The 19,613-nt window shown below is 47.0% G+C and overlaps 1 protein-coding gene and 1 non-coding gene across 2 annotated transcripts in view; both read right to left on the reverse strand.

Moving 5' to 3' along the window:
• TEX14 (testis expressed 14, intercellular bridge forming factor) overlaps positions 1 to 19,613 on the reverse strand; it is a 64,805-nt gene that overhangs the window by 35,367 nt on the left and 9,825 nt on the right. The window contains exons 2-8 of the mRNA XM_065418506.1: positions 12,469 to 12,583; positions 9,562 to 9,727; positions 8,515 to 8,651; positions 7,528 to 7,609; positions 6,792 to 6,940; positions 5,146 to 5,259; positions 4,552 to 4,675 (exon numbers count right to left, since the gene is read on the reverse strand). Coding sequence (XP_065274578.1) covers positions 4,552 to 4,675; positions 5,146 to 5,259; positions 6,792 to 6,940; positions 7,528 to 7,609; positions 8,515 to 8,651; positions 9,562 to 9,727; positions 12,469 to 12,583 — 887 coding nt within the window. The remainder of the gene's footprint in view (positions 1 to 4,551; positions 4,676 to 5,145; positions 5,260 to 6,791; positions 6,941 to 7,527; positions 7,610 to 8,514; positions 8,652 to 9,561; positions 9,728 to 12,468; positions 12,584 to 19,613) is intronic.
• LOC135891100 (small nucleolar RNA U3) lies at positions 14,957 to 15,173 on the reverse strand. The gene has a single exon (XR_010562247.1). It is a non-coding gene; the product is annotated as a small nucleolar RNA U3 (small nucleolar RNA).

Here is a 19,613-nt window from a genome sequence, read left to right on the forward strand (position 1 = left end):
AGCAGGGCCTGTGGCCGGGACGCTGGCTGGCAAGGGACCGGCAGCCGGGACCCCAGACCTGGGGGGGGGGGGGGGGGTTTCAGGGGTCAGGGCAGAGGGTGCAGGGCACTTTCCGGTCCCTCCGCCCCTCCTCCTCCTCCTCTCACCGGGCAGGCAGCATGCCACTCAAAATCGGCTCGCGTGCCGTGTTTGGCACGCGTCCCGTAGGTTGCCGACCCCTGAACTAAATGCAAGGCAATGGCTAAAATTAAGTGAAAAAGAAAATAGGTGTATTTAACTAAAATCTCCAGCAGATGGCACCAGTGAAATTTAACAAGTGAAAGTTTAAAAGACCTAAAACAGACAAGATGGTAAAAAACAAAACAAAACAAAAAAAACTAGAATTATGGTTATTGTACACTACACCAAAATCCCATACTCTTTTGCCTCACCAAAAAAGTTACTCAGATAATTTTCGTCCAGGGACGAAAGCCCTTACAGCGGTCTCTGAGATGCCCCTCGCCCAGACACTTAAGGCACGACGAGTGCGGGTCACTTCTTGACATAAACCTGCCACAGTCCAAGCACAGTTTAAAGCCCTGGTACCGAGGTATAGCCGGTGCCGGTGAAAAACACTGGGGGAAAGACCACCCCGAAGGCAACTTATAAGAAAATCAACACTAACTATAACTACTGTGCTAACTATGTACATGAGGATAGAGATACTGTGAAGCACGCGCTCGCCGAGGCAAGAGTGGTAGGGAGTTCCAGCTAGCCGTCACCGGCGGTAAGAAGGAACTGAGTGGGGGTCAGGTCAGCAGGGCTCTATATTGGCGCCATGAAGGCGCGACTCCAGAGGGCACCAAGGCCGACCCTACGGATACTGCTAAGGGAAAAATCTTGCAGCTGTCGTGCACGCGGCCCATGCGCACCTGATTGGAATTGACATGAACAAGCATTCGAAGAAGAACGGATTTTCCCATCTCTATGACCTAAAAGGAATGATAATTACAACTGCAACTTCTCAAATCACATCTGAAAGGACTTAGACTTAGTGAATTATGCTGGGTATGTGCAAACCAAGAGACAAAAAGGTAATCCAGTGAACGGTCTTAGGCAAGGACCAATATTGTTAGGTATGATACTAGAACCCCTGAAACTTTATTAAGCAGACTTGTCATGGTTACTTCCCAGTCTGGATTGATTTCAGAATTCTCCCTGGTAGGCAACCAGCCAGAAGTGGCAGGCTTTATGGAAATATGTTTATGAATGTATATATATGATATAACTGGAATATATTTTATGCTACATATGCCATGTAACATATCTCTGTAAAGGTTATGATCTACTGAATCTATTCATCCTATTTGTATGCATGTGTCGTTGTATTCAAAGTTATGAATATTGGCTGTGTACTTGCTTGATTTCTAAGTAGCCTTAGTAAAGCATTTGGTCAGCGTCTTGAGAAAGGAATGTGCAAATTAAGTGCCCAATCAAGAAACACTTAAAGGACAATGAATCTTGGAAGGCTCCAATCCACATAAGAAGTCTACCTGAGGACGTTCAGGGTAGCATGTAAACAATGGCTGCTGCCTGTAAAAACGGAGTCATTCATGGACATGTGACTTGCCCATGTGACTCCAAAACTCCATCTTGGAGCTGGACTTTGCATAGGAGAGAGGAGGGGGTCTCCACCCACAAGAGAAAGTCTATTTAAACCCCTGGGAGGCCCCTCCATTTTGGTCTTCAGCTGGCTCAAGAGATAGCCCCCAAGGATACCTGAAAGAAACTAGAACAAAGGACAGTGACTACAGGGGGTGTGAGTGATTGCTGGACCCAGACTAGAAGGAGACTAGTCTGTAAAAGGAAGCTTACTGGAACTCCTCTGAGGGTGAGGTTTTTATCTGTATTAGGCATAGACTTGCATGTTTTATTTTATTTTACTTGGTAATTCACTTTGTTCTGTCTGCTATTACTTGGAACCACTTAAATCCTACTTTCTGTATTTAATAAAATCACTTTTTACTTATTAATTAACCCGGAGTATGTATTAATATCTGGGGGGACAAACAGCTGTGCATACCTCTCTATGAGCGTTATAGAGGGCGAACAATTTATGAGTTTACCCTGTATATGTTTTATACAGGGTAAAATGGATTTATTGGGTTTGGACCGCATTGGGAGTTGGGCATCTGAGTGTTAAAGACAGGAACACTTCTTAAGCTGCTTTCAGTTTAAGCCTACAGCTCTTAGGAGACGTGGTTCAGACCTGGGTCTGGGTTTGCAGCAGGCGAGCGGATCTGGCTCAAACCAGGCAGGGCACTGAAGTCCCAAGCTGGGATGGCAGGGAAAGCAGGAGCAGAAGTAGTCTTGGCACATCAGTTGGCAGCCCCCAGAGGGTTTCTGTGATCCAACCCGTCACAGCAGGATTCTGTGATTCCAGGTAAACAGTTATTGATGTTTCCAAATACAGAAAACAAGCACTCTCCCAACACACACGCACATATCCAACATCCTTATTTTGAACAATAATATAGACCGTGGCATGCTTCTATTGAAAGTCAAGCAAAACCATGCCCCTCTGTTTTTTGAGGCAATAATTCAGTCTCCAAGTGAATTACCACAACGTGGGAATATGGTAAATGGTGAGCAAAACACAAGGATAATGGCTTTACTGCTGTTACACAGTCATACAAGCTTAATACCAAACTACTAATCCTTGAACTCCTACACTAACAGCCAATCCTGACATTTCCCTGGTATCTGCAATGGGGGACAAGTCACTGTGAATGTTCAGGAAACTGAAATGGATTCATACCCATCATTTCATTTATCAAAAAACAGAATATACTCCCTGTTATGGGGAGTGGGAACAGGTGCCTATCCTAGCCTGCTCTCAAACAGTCCACCCACTGTGTTGAGTCAAAAACTCAACCCTTCCTGGAGCTTGGCTTTAGGGTGACCACACATCCTGATTTTATCGGGACTGTCCCGATATTTGCTTCTTTGTCCCGCGTCCCGACCGATGTTCGATCGGGACACTGGACAAAAAAGCACATTTGCCCTCCACTCCGGTGCTCACGCCCCCGGACACCAGCGTGTGGTGCTGCGTGGGATGTGAGGGGAATGGAGGGAGGAGGAAAAGGGGATGGAAGGAGGAGGTTAGGAGGAAGGATGTGTGGAGGGGGGATGGAGGGAGGAGGGTTGGGCATCTACCAGGAGCGCGGGAGGGGAAGGAAAAGTTGCCGCGGCTGCCGGGGGCTAGCTGGGCATGGCCCGGGCTGCGTGCAGGCAGCAGCCGGGGCTGGCTCTGGCCCGGGTGGGCAGTGCGGCCCGGGGGCGTGGGCCGCCAGAGACACGCGGCGGAGAGGGGCTGTGGGGGTGAGACTTGTCCCAGGCGGGGCGGCCAGCGGACAGGGGCTAGGAGCCGGCTGGGGTCCCCGGAACCCATAAACTTCCCCACCGCTGTCGGAGAGCCCCGCGCCTCTCCCGCTCGGCTGCGCTCCAGCGGCTCGCCCCGCCAGGAAGGAGCCGCTGGAGCGCAGCCGAGCAGGAGAGGCGGGGGCTCCCCGACAGCGGCGGGACGCGCCACATGTGCCCAGGGCGGGCTGGGGGGCGGGAGGCTCCACGGGGCCGGGAAAAGTCCCGGCTCCCACCCGCTGCCCAGCCCGGAGCCCCGGAGAGCTGCTCGGGAGACCAGCCGCCGCTGCGGCTTGGCTGTGCCAGCCCCGGCACCCTGCATGCCCGCGCCGCGCCGCCCCCGGCTCCCATGCACCGCCGCTGCCCCGCGCCCAGCTCCGGGCGCAGGGGCTCCTGCAGCCGCTTCCAGGGGAGAGATAGCTTTGCCCCGCCTGGTCCTGCTATGGGGTTCTGCCTCCTTGCGCCCATCCAGCCTGTGCCCTGCCCGGGGCCCCGCTGGAGCCGTACGCCCTCGCCCACCCAGACTCCTGTGCTTCCCAGCGCCTCCTCTCGGTCCCCCCGATGCCCTCTTTATCCCCGGCCCCCTCTGCATTGGGGCCACCTTTTGCCCTGGGGTGGGCAGCGCGCACGGCCGGGGCACTATGTATGATCCGGCAGCGCGGCTGGGGCCTGCTAATGCCCCCCGCCCCTGCGAAACTGTTTTTTTTTTTTGCTCCGCCGCCATTTTTTTTTGCTCCCCTCCTCCCCACGTCCCGATATTTCATCCCTGTGATCTGGTCACCCTACTTGGCTTTATTAAAGAAATTACCAAGAAGCTAACGTAGCCTAAACCTTTTCTCCACAACTAAGAGCTAAGAGAACCACCCCTTTATTAACTTTCTCCAGCTGGCACAATAGCTGCAGGATGGGGTGTATCAGGCAAACACTGCCAGCCTCTTAGAGGGAGTGGCTACTGCTGTGTGATGAGACAAGCCCCTAAGTACTGTACATAAAGGGAGTTAGGATTTCTCACATTTTGTTTCTAAGTAAAGGATGCTTCTCTCAATGAGATGAACTTAGCACAGAACACAGGGGATGCTGGTATCCAGTAAAATCTCTAATTATGGGTAATTTTTATTTTAAAAATAAATAAAAAACAATCGTTCCATTTACCCTTTCATGAAGGATGCTATATAGTGAACCAAAGTTAACTCTCTCATACACCAAACGGGTTTTTTCCAGATCATTGGACAGACAAACTGCCATCAATTGCAGCAAATGAGGATGACGAAGTTTACTGTAAAGGAGAAAAATCCCAATATTACCACACAAATAAGACATTATATTAAAAGAGAAATAAATGTCTGGCCTCTTGGATCTTTTCACCCAAAACTTTTTTAACTTACTATTAGAATAAGCAAAATAGGCTGGTAGGAAAACTGTTCATAGAGAGGCACTGATTTTTTTTATTGTTGACACCATAAGAACCTGCAATTATGCTTTCCAGGATCTGCACAGGAAAGTACTTGTATGGGTCGAGGGGGATCCTGCCTACTCCACATTACACCTCCCACTGCTCATTTCAGAAAAGCTCAAGAGGGGAAAGAACAGTAGAACTGTAAATCCAATTTCCAGAGGAAGGAGTAACCCTGATTCATTATTTTCTGAGCCAGTCATTAGCTAGGCTGAGGTGACCTCTACTTTCTTGCAGGCCTCAGGGATGCCCAAAGACCTGACATATTGTAGGCATTTTGCATTCTCTCTTACCTGCTATATTCCTGTTCTGCTATTAGAAGATCAGCTAAACGTAGCTTACTACAGTTCTGATGTGGTTTAAGGCTGAGCTCCTTCACTGTGACTCTGCTGCTGCCCCACATTAAACTACAGGAGGAGAAGAGGAGACTCTAGTCACTCCATGTGTCCAATAGGTTCTTTGGTTACAGCATCTCTTACAAACAACAGCAAAGTTTCCCAGGATTACAAAGCTGTCTCCTGCTGTTAGTAACATGCCAGTGCTTTGATAACCCTGGCAATAGGCTCACAGCTTCCTAGACGAGCAATAAACTCTCAGCTTGCCAAAGACTAGCTGCAGTGAGAAAGAGACATGTTTTGGGGAGAGAAAGAGGAGTGCAGCTTGACAAACCATATCCCCACAGTCCTAGGCAAAAAGCCACAACACTATGAAACATTCCTCACGGAGGCAATATTAACCCACTGTGAGACAGGCTAGATCTGCTGGGAAGGAATGGGTCAGCAACCCAGCTGACCCACTGAATGCTCCTTTTCTGGCAGAATTACTTGCTGCAGCAGCAGAAAAGGCAAAGAGGGGCCTGATTTGTATTTGCAGATCTATAGTCAGCTCACTCTGGGTCTGAGCAATTGAGGCACACCCAGGTATGCCCTGGAGCTTGAACTCATCCTACCTAAATACAGTCTATGAGCCCCACCCAGAGGCCAATATTAGCCAGAACATTTATTATTATTAAAACATTAATAGACCTAAATATGTGTAGGCGGTTTAACCATGAATGGGGATGGGGCCATGATAATGGTCAATGAATATTAAAAGGAGGCAAGACAACACATTAGTCAATGTATAACAGAGGACAAACCTCCACTGGTAGGGAGATGGACTGGGTGAACTTAGGACTTTTCCATCTCCAACTTCTATGATTACTGGGCGTTTATGGGTATGTCTACACTGAATTGTACACCCCAGTCTGTGGGACTCAGGCTTACGAACCTGGTGTTTCCAAACATGCGCTTGAGTGTCCAAGCTGCATTTTAAACCTGTGTTTACAATTGCTGGATCCAGGTCTCACAAGTCATGCTAACATGTCCATACTGCACTATGCAGACCTTCTGACTCAGGTCTGTGGTTTGACCTGTGTCAAAATGACATGGCTTGGACCTAAGTTACAGCAAGACTTCAGGCTCTGACCCACACCCTTAGCAGGTCGTAGGACGTGGGTCCTGAGTGCTTACTGACAAGCAGACTCTATTTGTGTGTGGAAAGAAGGGGAGCTTGGGCTCAAACCTGAGTCAGAGCCCAGACTTACGGCTTGTCTACACTGCCGCTTACAGCACTAAAACTTTCCTCGCTCAGGGGTGTGGAAAAAAAAAACCTGAGCGATGCAAGTTTCAGCGCTGTAAAGTGGCAGTGTAGATCTATGAGCTGAGGGGTGAAAACATTAGTGCTACAGCGCTGGGAGCTGTGCTCCCAGCTCTGGTAGCTATTCCCCACGCTGAGGTGGGTTTTTTTACAGCACTGGGAGAGCTCTCTCTTACCGTCGGCTGTGTAGACATACCCTATAAACACAAGGAAAAAATCCAGACAAGCCATCTGGTCCAGTAGTTTGCTGATGATGATGCATATTAAAAAACACCTGAAAACTGCTGAAGAGTCCACTCACTTTGTCATGCTCATGTATGGTCCAGTGTGGAAAGAGAATGTTGGCTCATCATCTGCCTGAACTACTTCTTTATCCCAAATGATAGGGAGAGATGCCAGGTACCCTAGCTGCCTACTGCCTGTTAGATAAAACTGAGACAAAACCATATACTGTATAACAAGGAGAAATATTCAACAATTCCTGGGTTCTATGCCCAGCTCTACTGCAGACCAGCTATGTGATCTTAGGGTGTTGTAAGAATCAGGTAGTGTTTGACAAAAATGTTGTGAAGCTGAAAAATGTTGCCTTAGTGCTACATTTACATGCAAACGACAACTGACCACAAGTAAACATTAGCCAAAAACCATAAAAATTGAGATCACTCTAAAAGGCTTTCAGTGACTAAAGGCTATATGAAAAAGGACCTTTCTACTGAATCTTAACTGAATACAGCAGAAGCAGCCACCTCAGAGTCACCCAAGTGGGATCCTTCCACCTACTTCTTGAAGTATCTTTTGTTTCAAAATAAATCCCTCAGTCAGGACTCACTAATGACTATAGGCCAGGATTTCCATAGTCATTTAGGTCACTCCCCATTTATTTCCCACCATTTAGTGAGTGGTAAGAAATATCTAACAGTGTCTGAAAACAACACATATGGGACCATCTTTGGATTTAAATAAAAACAATGTGATTCCATTTTCAACAAACAAAAAGAACTTACACAGTTTGGAGCCCACTGTCTCTAGTGTCTTACCTTCCCAAAGCCAAAACTGTAGATGTTTCTTGATGAATTTGCTCCACCTTTTAGAAGTCTAGTCAGAGGACTGTCGGCATTTCTAATGTCAAAACATACAAGCATAGCTACATGTAGATTAATAGTGAAGGCCAAGATTTTGAAAAAGGTTACATTCCATCTCCCAAAGGAGATAAGAAAGAAAGAAAGAATACACAAGTCCTGCAGCAGCTGCCTTTCAAATACTTCACTTGATATTTGGCCTGGGTCAGAAATAGTGAGGCTGCTACTACTCTCACTTTCTTGGCTGACACCACCTTAACCCCCACTAGAGCTGAAAAGAAGTCTCACAAGCACAGCAATGGTAACCCCATAGCCTGCTGAAACATGAAGCATGGTTATTTAAAAAAAAAAAGTAGGCATATTTTACCAACTTGATTTTAATGTGCAACTATTATCTTGCATATGATTTTGTTTAAAGTCACTTAGTGCATAGCAATGCAAATATGCAGACATCTTGAATTCACTTCAAATCCTTTCACTAAAGTATTTTTCTTAACAGAAAGATATTTCCCACTAGACACATCAAACTTATCAATAAAAAGCGTAAAACAGTTAGCGACACATCCTCTAAAGACTGGCAGTGACTTACAGATAAAGAGATTAGATTTATTTTACGGTACACAGTACCAGATATCTTAACATTAATACAATACAGAATTGTATCTGGTTTATTCAGTGAAACATTTCCTTTTAAATAAAGAAGAATTTGTAAGTTACCACCTACTGTTTGGCTCTACCATAGCAAGAAAAATTTAGTACTAATGACCACATATAAAGGTGACCCATCCAAATACACTAGAATGTCTAAACAAGCAGCTTTGGTTTTAAAATAGATATTGTCAAGAAGAAAGAGACAGACAACAAAAAGTAAAACACATGATAAGTTTCAGGATAGTTAAGTATGGGATGAAACGTCCCTGAATCACTAAGAAGTTAAGTTCTTACCCTTGAGTAATGCCACTAAATCTAGATGGGTTGCAGACCAGTACTTTTGATGAACCAACCTTCCTAAGTAAATCAGAGGGGAAATTCTGAATTGCAGCCTGCATGTGTGATGCACAACGCCGTATAAATTCTAACATCTGAAAAACATTAAGTATTCAAGAACTACTAGATTATAAATGTTCCTATTTTAAATTAATAGAGCAGGATCATGAAGAAAAATTGTCACTTACTTCTTGGTGGCAATATTTGGCACCAGCACAAATATTTGAGATATTAATTTTTTTTATTAGAGAGAGTCTTTACTGTCCATAAATGGTCTAAAATTGTAAGGCAGATATCAACCAAAATTCAGCACATTCAAAAAGAAGCTGTATCCATTGTGAACATGTAAATTTAAAGAAAAATTAATGGTGTGAATACGTAAATAAAACCAAACCTCAAGCCCTCCAGGTGACAGAGGCAATGTCAATAACTGACAATTCTGAAGGTGAAAATGATAAAACTACTGAATTCCAGCACAATTAATAATAAAGGAATAATCTATCTTGAATTATTCTGACTAGGTCTCTCAGTAAAATATGCATACTGAAAGTCATCAAATTATCTCGTACCAAGACATGGGATAATTTTAAAACAACAGCTTTCTTGTAACATTTTGCTTCAGCATTAAGTAAGCAATATTTATACCAGAATGTTTATAGTTCTAGGCCTTGGTCCTGCAAACAGCTCCAACGGAACTACTCACGAGTATGAGGGGATTGCAGGATCAGGACCTATCGCTGTAGTTCTCATCACTGCACATTTACACATTATGACTCTGATCCTGCAAGCTTGTAAGTAGAGGCAGACCTCTGCCCCCAGGTAGAGTTCCACTGAAATAATTTTGAGTTTATATGATCAGGACCTCAGAATATAATCTGAGCCAGAAAGTCACATAAGGCAAATCACTTAACATTATCTTAAAAAACATCTGTTTCCTGGGTATGGAGTTTTTGTTCCCAGACCATATTTCCAAGATAAAGTTGTGAAGTTCACATATATGTGTACCTGAACACTACTTTCCTTTCCAGCTGACATAGCCCAGCACTGTGGATTTCTTCCATTTTTATCATGTACTCGCAGATCACCTCCTGCATCCAACAATTTACTGAGAATCCACTGATTTCCTGAGAATGCTGCAGCATGTACTGGGGTGCTCCCATCATAACAGCGGCTGAGGAATATTAGAACAGAAACATTTCAAACTACCTTCACTATGGTAAACTACAGATACCTCTTGAAAAAGAGAATACTTACAATTGCATTATATGCAAGAGCAAAAGAATCTACCCTGATCTTGCCAAATGGGATTCCATGTATGGAGTGAGGACTGTATGGCCTTTTATTGTCACCAGAGGGACTAGAAAACTGCAGGCATGAAAAACTCTCTCTCAATACGCTTTTCTGCACTTTGCCTGTCTTCTGCAAAAACCAAGCTTTACCTTTTCACTCTCACTGGGGAGGTGCTTCTGAAGCTATGATTAATAATTTTAGTGTTTAAAAACTTCCAATTAGATTTTAAAGATTAATTCCTGACTCAAGTGAATGAGAGAAAGAAGTGGAGTTCACACCTTTGCTTGCCCTATTGTTTGGCTGGAGACAGAGCACTGTAAAGTGTGGTTATTGCTTGGACTAATGTAGTGACTTTCCTTGCAAAAAATAATCTCACTACAACCAGTGCACTGCTATGCTGTTGATCCAGCCTAGTAAAAAAACTGTCTCCGGAGGGACAAACAATTGCATTAGAAAAAGTTGTGAACAGTATTCCCTTCTGCCATTCACTTCAATCATGCATTCACATTAACACCTAGATGGAAACACAGAGCCCTGGACTACACTTAAAATACAGACTGAACTAGCTATGTCACCCCGGAGTTCTGAAGTTCAGCATACCTAACCCTGCTCAGGGAGGTGGATTACCTACATTGACAGAAAAAAAACTTCTGTAGATGTAGGAAGCATCTGCACTATGGGACTATAATGGCATACCTGCAGCTGTGCCACTGCAGAGTCTGTAGTGTAGACATGCCCTTAATGTTAACATATTCAAGCTCAGAATTCACAACCTTCCCCAAAGAGTTTCGTAGGTGGGGCTCTTTGCCTGTTTTCTAAAACACTTTATTTGTCTAAGCTGGAAGGCACCAGGGCCCAAATTTGTATATGTATCTAGCAACAAAGAGTCCTGTGGCACCTTATAGACCAGGGGTCTCAAACTCAAATGACCATGAGGGCCGCATGAGGACTAGTGCATTGGCCCAAGGGCCACATCACTGACACCCACCCCTTGCTGGCCCTGGCCCCGCCCCCACTCCACCCCTTCCATGAGGCCCCGCCCCTGCCCGGCCTCTTCCCTGCCCCCATTCCAACCCCTTCCCTGAAGTCCTCACCCCAACTCTGCCCCCTCCCTGCCCCCAGGGGATGCAGGAGGGGTGCAGGGAACGGCAGGGGGCTCAGGGCAGGGAGTTGAGGTGCAGGAGGTGTGCAGGGTACGGCAGGGGGCTCAGGGCAGGGAGTTGGGGTGTGGGGTGCAGGAGGGGTGAGGGGTGCAGCAGAGGGTGGGGGTGCAGGGTGCGGCTGGGGGCTCAGGGCAGGGAGTGCAGGAGATGTGCAGGGTGCGGCGGGGGCTCAGGGCAGGGAGTTGGGGTGTGGGGTGCAGGAGGGTTGAGGAGTGCAGCAGGGGGTTGGGGTCCAGGAGGGCTGTGTGGGATGTGGCAGGGGGCTCCGGACAGGGGGTTGGGGTGCAGGAGGGGTGCGGGCTCTGGCCCGGCGCCGCTTATCTAGAGTGGCTCCGGTGTGGCAGCGCCGCGCACCGTGGCCAGGGCAGGCTCCCTGCCTACCTGCCCTGGCCCCTGGCCCCACTCCGCTCCAGGAAGCAGCCGGAGTCCCGGGGGCGGGGGGAAACGGCACCATGTGCTGCTCTTGCTGCTCCTCCAGGTACCTCCCCCAAAGCTCCCATTGACCACGGTTCCCCGTTCCCGGCCAATGGGAGCTGCGGGGGGCAGTGCCTGGAAGCGAGAGCACGGAGTCCTCTACTCCCCCCCCCCCGCCCTGCCCGGGGCTGCAGGGCCATAGTTCCAGCCGCTTCAGGGAGCGGCGCGGGGCTCACAGCGCCACGGGGTAGGCAGAGGGACGGGGGGCGCGCGGGCGGGGGGGCACGGGGAGCTTGGCGGGCCTCACAAAAGAACCCGACCCCTGTTATAGACTAACATGTATTGGAGCATAAGCTTTCGTGGGTGAATACCCACTTCGTCAGACATCTGACGAAGTGGGTATTCACCCACGAAAGCTTATGCTCAAATACATCTGTTAGTCTATAAGGTGCCACAGGACTTTTTGTTGCTGTTTACAGATCCAGACTAACACGGCTACCCCTCTGATATATGTATCTAGGCTTTGCTCTGCTCAGCATTGCAAGATCTAAATCACTTTGACCATGTCTGCACTGCTGCAGTGCCATAGCGTAGATGCTTCCTACAAGGATGGAAGGTGTTTTTCTGTTGCTGTAGTTAATCCACCTCTCTGACAGGCAGTAGCTTGGTTGACAGAAGAATTCTTCTGTCAACCTAGCCACATCTACACCGCATGTTAGATCAGTATAGCTATGGCACTATTTTTCACATCTCTGAGCATCATATCTATGTTGACCTAACTTTTAAGTATAGAACAGGCTTGAGGCCATGCATCACTGAGCAGAGCAAAGCCTAAATACTTTTTAAAAGTCAGGGCCCTGGGCTTTTTCTTTCCCCAACTATCAGCTCTGTAACAATTATAGTTTGGATGAAGGCTATGTCTCTCTTTCATCTGCTCATTGACAATTATTAAGGAAAATCTTGTGCATTACAATAAAGTTGATGCTATAACAAACTTAAGTTTGTTTCAGTTTATTAAGGATGTAATTCTGACTTTATACTTAACTGATTTGGGTCTGATCCATAATCCAAGAGCACACTTACTAGTTTACCAAGACCTAGCAATGCAGCAGTAAACAGAGCAGTCTGGCCCAAGGAGTTAATTGTGTCAACACAAATACCTGAAAAGTATAAATAAATAAGTAGTCATGCCTCATGACTATACAATTTCAAACACCCCCCCATTATCAATCTTTAACTTTTTCAATTAAATGTTATAGAAATAGGGCCCTACCAAATTCACGGTCCATTTTGGTCAATTTCAGGGTCAGAGGATTTTAAAAATCGTAAATGTTATGATTTCAGCTATTTAAATCTGAAATTTGACGATGCTGTAATTGTAGGGATCCTGACGCAAAAAGGAGTTGTGGGGGAGTCACAAGGTTATGGGGGGGGGGGTTGCAGTACTGCTACCCTTATTTCTATACTGCTGCTGGTGGGGTGCTGCCTTCAGAGCTGGGCCAACAGCCGCCACTTTCCAGCTGCCCAGCTCTGAAGGCAGCACAGAAGTAAGGGTGGCAGTACCGCAACCCTCTAAAATAGCCTTGTGACCCCCCTGCAACTCCCTTTTGGGTCAGGGCCCTCAGTTTGAGAAACGCTGGTCTCCCTTGTGAAATCTGTATAGTATAGGGTAAAAGCACACAAAAGACTAGATTTCACAGGGGGAGACCAGATTTCATGGGCGGTGACGCGTCCTTCATGGCTATGAATTTGGTAGGGCCCCTATATATAAGTGTAAGTAATACAGAAATAGTTAACCTATATCAGTCTAACATGAACACAACAAAAACAAAACAAAAAACGTTTTCCTCTTCCACCGGAGGCCCTGCCCCAAGCCAAGCTGGAAGCTGGAACAGGCCGAGAGCTGCCTGAGGACCCTCCACCTGCCCAGGGGTGTGTGTGTGAGGGGGTTGAAAGCAGACCCCGACCCGTGTCCCTGACCCACGGGCCCCCCCATCCACCCAGGGCAGGTGGAGGGTCCATGGCGTGACTCCCCACAACTGCCCAGATGGCTTTTCCCATGGCCGGGCTGCAGCCCCCAGTCAGAGCCGGATCCAGGTAAGAGCTGTGCATGGCACACGGTCAGCTGTGGGGAGCCGCGGACCCTCCTGCCCTGGGAGGGGGGGGGTGCAGGGCAAGGACATGGGCTGGGAACTGCTCTCAACCCTCCACTCCAGGCAGGTGGAGGGTCCGCAGCACCCCACAGCTCCCCGGGCTCCCCACCTGGACGGGGGGGGAGGGGGAGGCCCTCAGGAGGATGAGGAGGGGCAGAGGCAGGGCCATGCCCCCTTGAGCTCCCCTATTCCTGCACTCCAGTACCTCATCCAAAGTACTAAATTCCTCAGTAACAACTATGTGGGTGAAATGAGACAATCACTATGCTCTTGAATTAACTCACACAGAAAAATTATAAAAGACAAAACCACCATACCACCAGTAGCAAACCACTTTGCAAAAAATGACCACTCAATATCTGACCTCTCAGTTCTTGTGGTGAAAGAAAAATGACACACTACCTGCAGAAGACAAGCCTGGGAGCTTAAATTCATAACTTTGTTAGAGACTCAATAGAGACACTGGATTTATGGCTCATTATAACAATTTTATTAAGATGATGTTAAAAAAAAAGTGAACAGAGTTTGAGCATAGAAGTTTCTGGTTATCAGGGAATAACGTACAGATTATCGAGGGTGCAAAGTTTGGTTTAAAATCAGGTGGCATAAGGAATACATAATCTGCAATAACCCCGATTGGGGGTAAAAGGTTGATGGGTCAAAGTACAGGCATTGAGATATGAGGGTACGAAGTTCATAGAGTGGCTATGTTCAGGTGTGGAGTATAATGAGTGGATATGATGATGAGGATGGATTGACCCTCATTTGTTGAGATTTAATGTTCATGTTTATGGTTCCAGTTCATATGATCCAACGGAGAATGTCTCGTGGTCCCTTTCTTGTAGTGGGAGAACGATCTATAACCCACTAACCAACCTTTGTCATATGATTGCAGAGGTGTTAGTTGACCACTTCACCTTGAATGGTCTCTTACAACGAGTGTTAACTCCTTGCTAAACAACTGTCCCACCTTATATTTAGCTGTTACAGTCTTAGCACTTTTCTCAGACGAAGAAGAGCTTTGTGTAAGCTTGTCTCTTTCACTAACTGAAGTTTGTCCAATAAGAGATAATGTTTTCATCCCTACATCACCCACCTTATCTCTCACATCCTGGGATTAACACAGCTATGACATTGCAAATAACACTGTTTTCATCATTTTAATTAAAAATACAATAAATAAAATTTCTATTACACTTATATAAATACATCTTAACAAGCAAACAACCATTAACAGAATTTTCTGCTTTACTAGATTTCAATACAGGTAGATTACCTACCACTAAAAATATAATCTTAAAAGAAAAGCCAAAATGTATATGGAAATACAAGAAAAAAATAAAACCTTTTTTCTTTTTTTAAAACAACATAAAAGAACTAACCACTCAGTCTGTGTTCTCTCCCTCCCAGCTTCCCAAAAGGAAAGAAGGAACGGTCATCAATAACAGACAGCAGCTGCATTAAAGCAACACTGTCTGCTCGCTTCGCGCTCAGAAGAGAACACTTTAACTCCTCCTCGTGGTTAGCAAGGTCAGACACTTTCGGCTACACTTCTCTAGTTACAAACTATAGAAATGATCCCTGAAAGTATAGTCTTAACAAAACACTGCTCGGCTACACACCCAGGCTAATGTGCACAAGCTTTCTTCCCATGGTGAATGTTTTCATACAACAGGTTTCACCCTCAGCGAACTGAAGGACAAAAATCTAAAACCAGGTGCCCATTTCATTAAAGCACAATTCAGCCAGTTTTAGAACACTATATATTACAAGATTTTTATGTCGCTATTTACAGAAACACACCTCCTGATTAGCATGTGGAGCTCCCAGCAACCAATCAAACCCCCTTGCTTTTACTTCCTGAAACTGCGATACCTCTCACAGGCTCTTCTCTACCACGTGACAGCTTGTCAGGCACAGACAATGCGGACAGGTCAGCCCTTTCTAACATGCTCTGCAGCTGTTTCTCTCTGAATTGCTCTCAAATTCATCTGCACTAAAAGCTGTTGCAGGGTTCCATGTTACCAGTACCGGGTTTACCGGGGCGCCCGGCCCAGAGTCAGAAGGGGCCCTGGCCTGGCCAGCCCGATCCCCCAGCCGGCTGAGCGGGCCAGGAAAGCTGCCCCCGCCCCACTCTGCCCCTCCTCCCCCAAACACCCTCCCCTGAGCTACTCCTCCTTGGGGACTGCAGCAGGGATCCAGCCCGCCCTTCACTCACGGGGCGGCGGGAAGTGGAGCGACCTGGCCCCAACCTGCTCTGCTCCGCTCCGCTCCGCCGGCTCCCAGACGCACCGTCGGTGAGTGCTGGGGGGCGGTTCCCCTCACCCAAACTCTGAGAGCCAGGGGAGCAGAGCGGAGCAGGCTGGGGCCAAGTCACTCCACTTTCCACCGCTCCATGAGTGCTGGGTCGGGCCTGCCCTGCAATCACCAGGTGGCAGGAAATGGAGCGACCCGGCCCCAACCCGCTCCACTCTGCCAGCTCGTGCTGGGGGGGGCAGTTCCCCCATGTCCCCCAAGCCTGGGTAGGAGATGGAGCAGTGGGGAAGGGGCATGGGATGAGGAACAGAAGGGGATAGGGAAAGCAGGGGTAGGGGAAAGAGGCAGTGGGGAGGAGATGGGGCAGTGGGGAAGGGGCATGGGACGAGGAAGCAGGGGCAGGGGGGAAAGAAGGGGGTGGGATGAGGAGGGGATGGAGCAGTGGGGAAGGGGCATGGGATGGGGAAGAGAAGGGAATGGGGGATGTGGGGGCAGGGGGGAAGCTGGAGCCCAGCATGCGGGATCCCCTTGGCAGAAGCTGGGGCTCCCCTGTTAAGCAGGCCCATCGAACCCTCACCCTGATAAGCCCCACCTCCCCTGCATCTGTACCACCCCAATGAGCCCCCCCGACACCCTCCCCACTGAGCCCCAACCACCTACACCCCCACCCAAACCCCCCTGCTGAGCCCCAAACACCTTCACCTGGATCCCCTGCAGAGTCCCGTTGCCCCTGCACCTGGAACTCCCCGATGAGCTTCTGTGTATCCAGATCTCCCACTGAGCCGCCCGCACCCAGATTGCCCCACGGAAAACGCTCTTACCCCCACCTGTGATGGTGGGACTGTGAGGAAGGTGATGGGCAGTGGGGAGGTCTAGGGGCGGGGGGGGTGCTGGGCGAGCGGTGTGGTGTGCAGGGTGCTGTGCAGTTGTGGGAGGCTAGTGGGGGAGATATCTGGGATGGGTGGGGGCTAGGCATAGAGATCTGTGGTGGAGGTCTCTGGGTGAGGGGACACTGGGTATAAGGGTGGGGAACAGGGCAGGAGGGTGGTGTGGTGCGGGCCCACCCTCAAGGGGATGGGGCAAGCTGGCAGCACAGGGCTGGGCAGGCCAGTGTGTGTTTGGCAGCTGCAGGTTTGTAAACTGTGCCCTCCTGCTGGGCTGCCCAGAGTGGAGCTGCTCCCACAAGCTGTGCCTCATTGCCCCCAGCCCGCCCTTCACTCTGGAGACTGACCATCCCGCCCCCCTGCACCTTGCCCCATGGGGGCCCACAAAAATGTTTGGCACCGGGCTCACAAAAAGTTAATCCAGCCCTGCATGTTACCGGTGGTACTGCACTAAATCAGTGGCTCTCAACCTTTACAGACGACTGTACCCCTTTCAGAAGTCTGATTTCTCTTGCATACCCCCAAGTTTCACCTCACTTAAAAACTACTTGCTTACAAAATCAAACATAGTACAAAAGTGTCACAACTCAGCACGAATAATAAGAATATAGCAGTAGGGATATATTACCTACCACCTGACCAGAATGTAATAACTGTGAAATGCTCAGGGAGATTAGAGAGGCTATTAAAATTAAAAACTCAATAATAATGGGGAATTTCAACTATCCCCATATTGACTGGATACATATTACCTCAGGACAGAATGCAGAGATAAAGTTTCTTGATACCTTAATGACTGCTTCTTGGAACAGCTAGTCCTGGAACCCACAAGGGGAGAGGCAATTCTTGATTTAATCTCAAATGGAACACAGGATCAGGTCCAAGAGGTGAATATAGCTGGACCGCTTAGTAATAGTGACCATAATATAATTAAATTTAACATCCCTGTAGCAGGGAAAACACCACAGCGGCCCAACATTGTAGCATTTAATTTCAGAAAGGGTAACTTCACAAAAATGAGGAGGTTAGTTAGTTAAACAGAAATTAAAAGGTACAGCACCAAAAATAAAATCCCTGCAAGCTGCATGGAAACTTTTTAAAGACCCCATAATACAGGCTCAACTTAAATGTATACCCCAAATTAAAAAACATAGTAAGAGAACCAAAAAAGAGCCACCGTGGCTAAACAACAAAGTAAAAGAAGCAGTGAGAGGCAAAAAGGCATCCTTCAAAAAATGGAAGTTAAATCCCAGTGAGGAAAACAGAAAGGAGCATAAACTCTGGCAAATTAAGTGTAAAAATATAATTAGGAAGGCCAAAAAAGAATTTGAAGAACAGCTAGCCAAAGACTCAAAAAGTAATAGCAAAAAATTTTTAAGTACATCAGAAGCAGGAAGCCTGCTAAACAACCAGTAGGGCCACCAGACCATCGAGATGCTAAAGGAGCATTCAAGGACAATAGTATTCACCCAAGAGTTCTGAAGGAACTCAAATGAGAAATTGCAGGACTACTAAATGTAGTCCATAACCTACCATTTAAATCAGCTTCTGTACCAAATGACTGGAGGATAGCTAAGGTGACACCAATTTTTAAAAAGGGCTCCAGAGGTGACCCCGGCAATTACAGGCCAGTAAGCCTGACTTCAGTACGGGGAAAACTGGTTGAAACTAAGCACAAAACCATCAGACACATAGATGAACATAATTTGTTAGGGGAATAGTCAACATGGTTTTTGTAAAGGGAAATCATGCCTCACCAATCTACTAGAATTCCTTGAGGGGGTCAACAAGCATGTGGACAAGGAGGATCCAGTGAATATAGTGTATTTCGATTTTCAGAAAGCCTTTGAGAAGGTCCCTCACCAAAGGCTATTAAGCAAAGCAAGCAGTCATAGGATAAGAGGGAAGGTCCTCTCACGGATTGGTAACTGGTTAAAAGACAGGAAACAAAGGGAAGGAATAAATAGTCAGTTTTCAGAATGGAGAAAGGTAAATAGTGGTGTTCCCCAGGGGTCTGTACTGGGTCCAGTCCTATTCAACGTATTCACAAATCATCTGGAAAAAGGGGTAAACAGTGAGGTGGCAAAATTTGCAGATGATACAAAACTACTCAGGATAGTTAAGTCCCAGGCAGACTATGAAGAGCTACAAAAACAGGGTGACTGGGCAACAAAATGGCAGGTGAAATTCAGTGTTGATAAATGTAAAGTAATGCATATTTGAAAACATAATCCCAACTGTACGTATAAAATGACGGGGTCTAAATTAGCTGTTACCACTCAAAACAGAGATCTTGGAGTCATTGTGTATAGTTCTCTGAAAACATCCACTCAATGTGCAGCGGCAGTCAAAAAAGCAAACAGAATCTTGGGAATCATTACGAAAGGGATTAAGACAGAAAATATCATATTGCCTCTATATAAATCCATGGTACTCCCACATCTTGAATACTACGTGCAGATGTGGTCACCCCATCTCAAAAAAGATATATTGGAATTGGAAAAGGTTCAGAAAAGGGCAACAAAAATTATTAGGGGTATGGAGCATCTGCCATATGAGGAGAGATTAATTAGACAGGGACTTTTCATCTTGGAAAAAAGACGACTAAGGAGGGATATGATAGAGGTCTATAAAATCATGACTGCTGTGGAGAAAGTAAATAAGGAAGTGTTATTTACTCCTTCTCATAACACAAGAACTAGGGGTCACCAAATGAAATTAATAGGCAGCAGGTTTAAAATAAACAAAAGGAAGTATTTTTTCACACAAGGCACAGCCAACCTGTGGACCTCCTTGCCAGAGGATGTTGTGAAGGCCAAGACTATAACAGGGTTCAAAAAACAACTAGATAAATTCATGGAGGATAAGTCTATCAATGGCTATTAGCCAGGATGGGC

The sequence above is a fragment of the Emys orbicularis genome, chromosome 17 (assembly GCF_028017835.1).
Source record: "Emys orbicularis isolate rEmyOrb1 chromosome 17, rEmyOrb1.hap1, whole genome shotgun sequence".
NCBI classification, from domain to species: Eukaryota; Metazoa; Chordata; order Testudines; family Emydidae; genus Emys; species Emys orbicularis.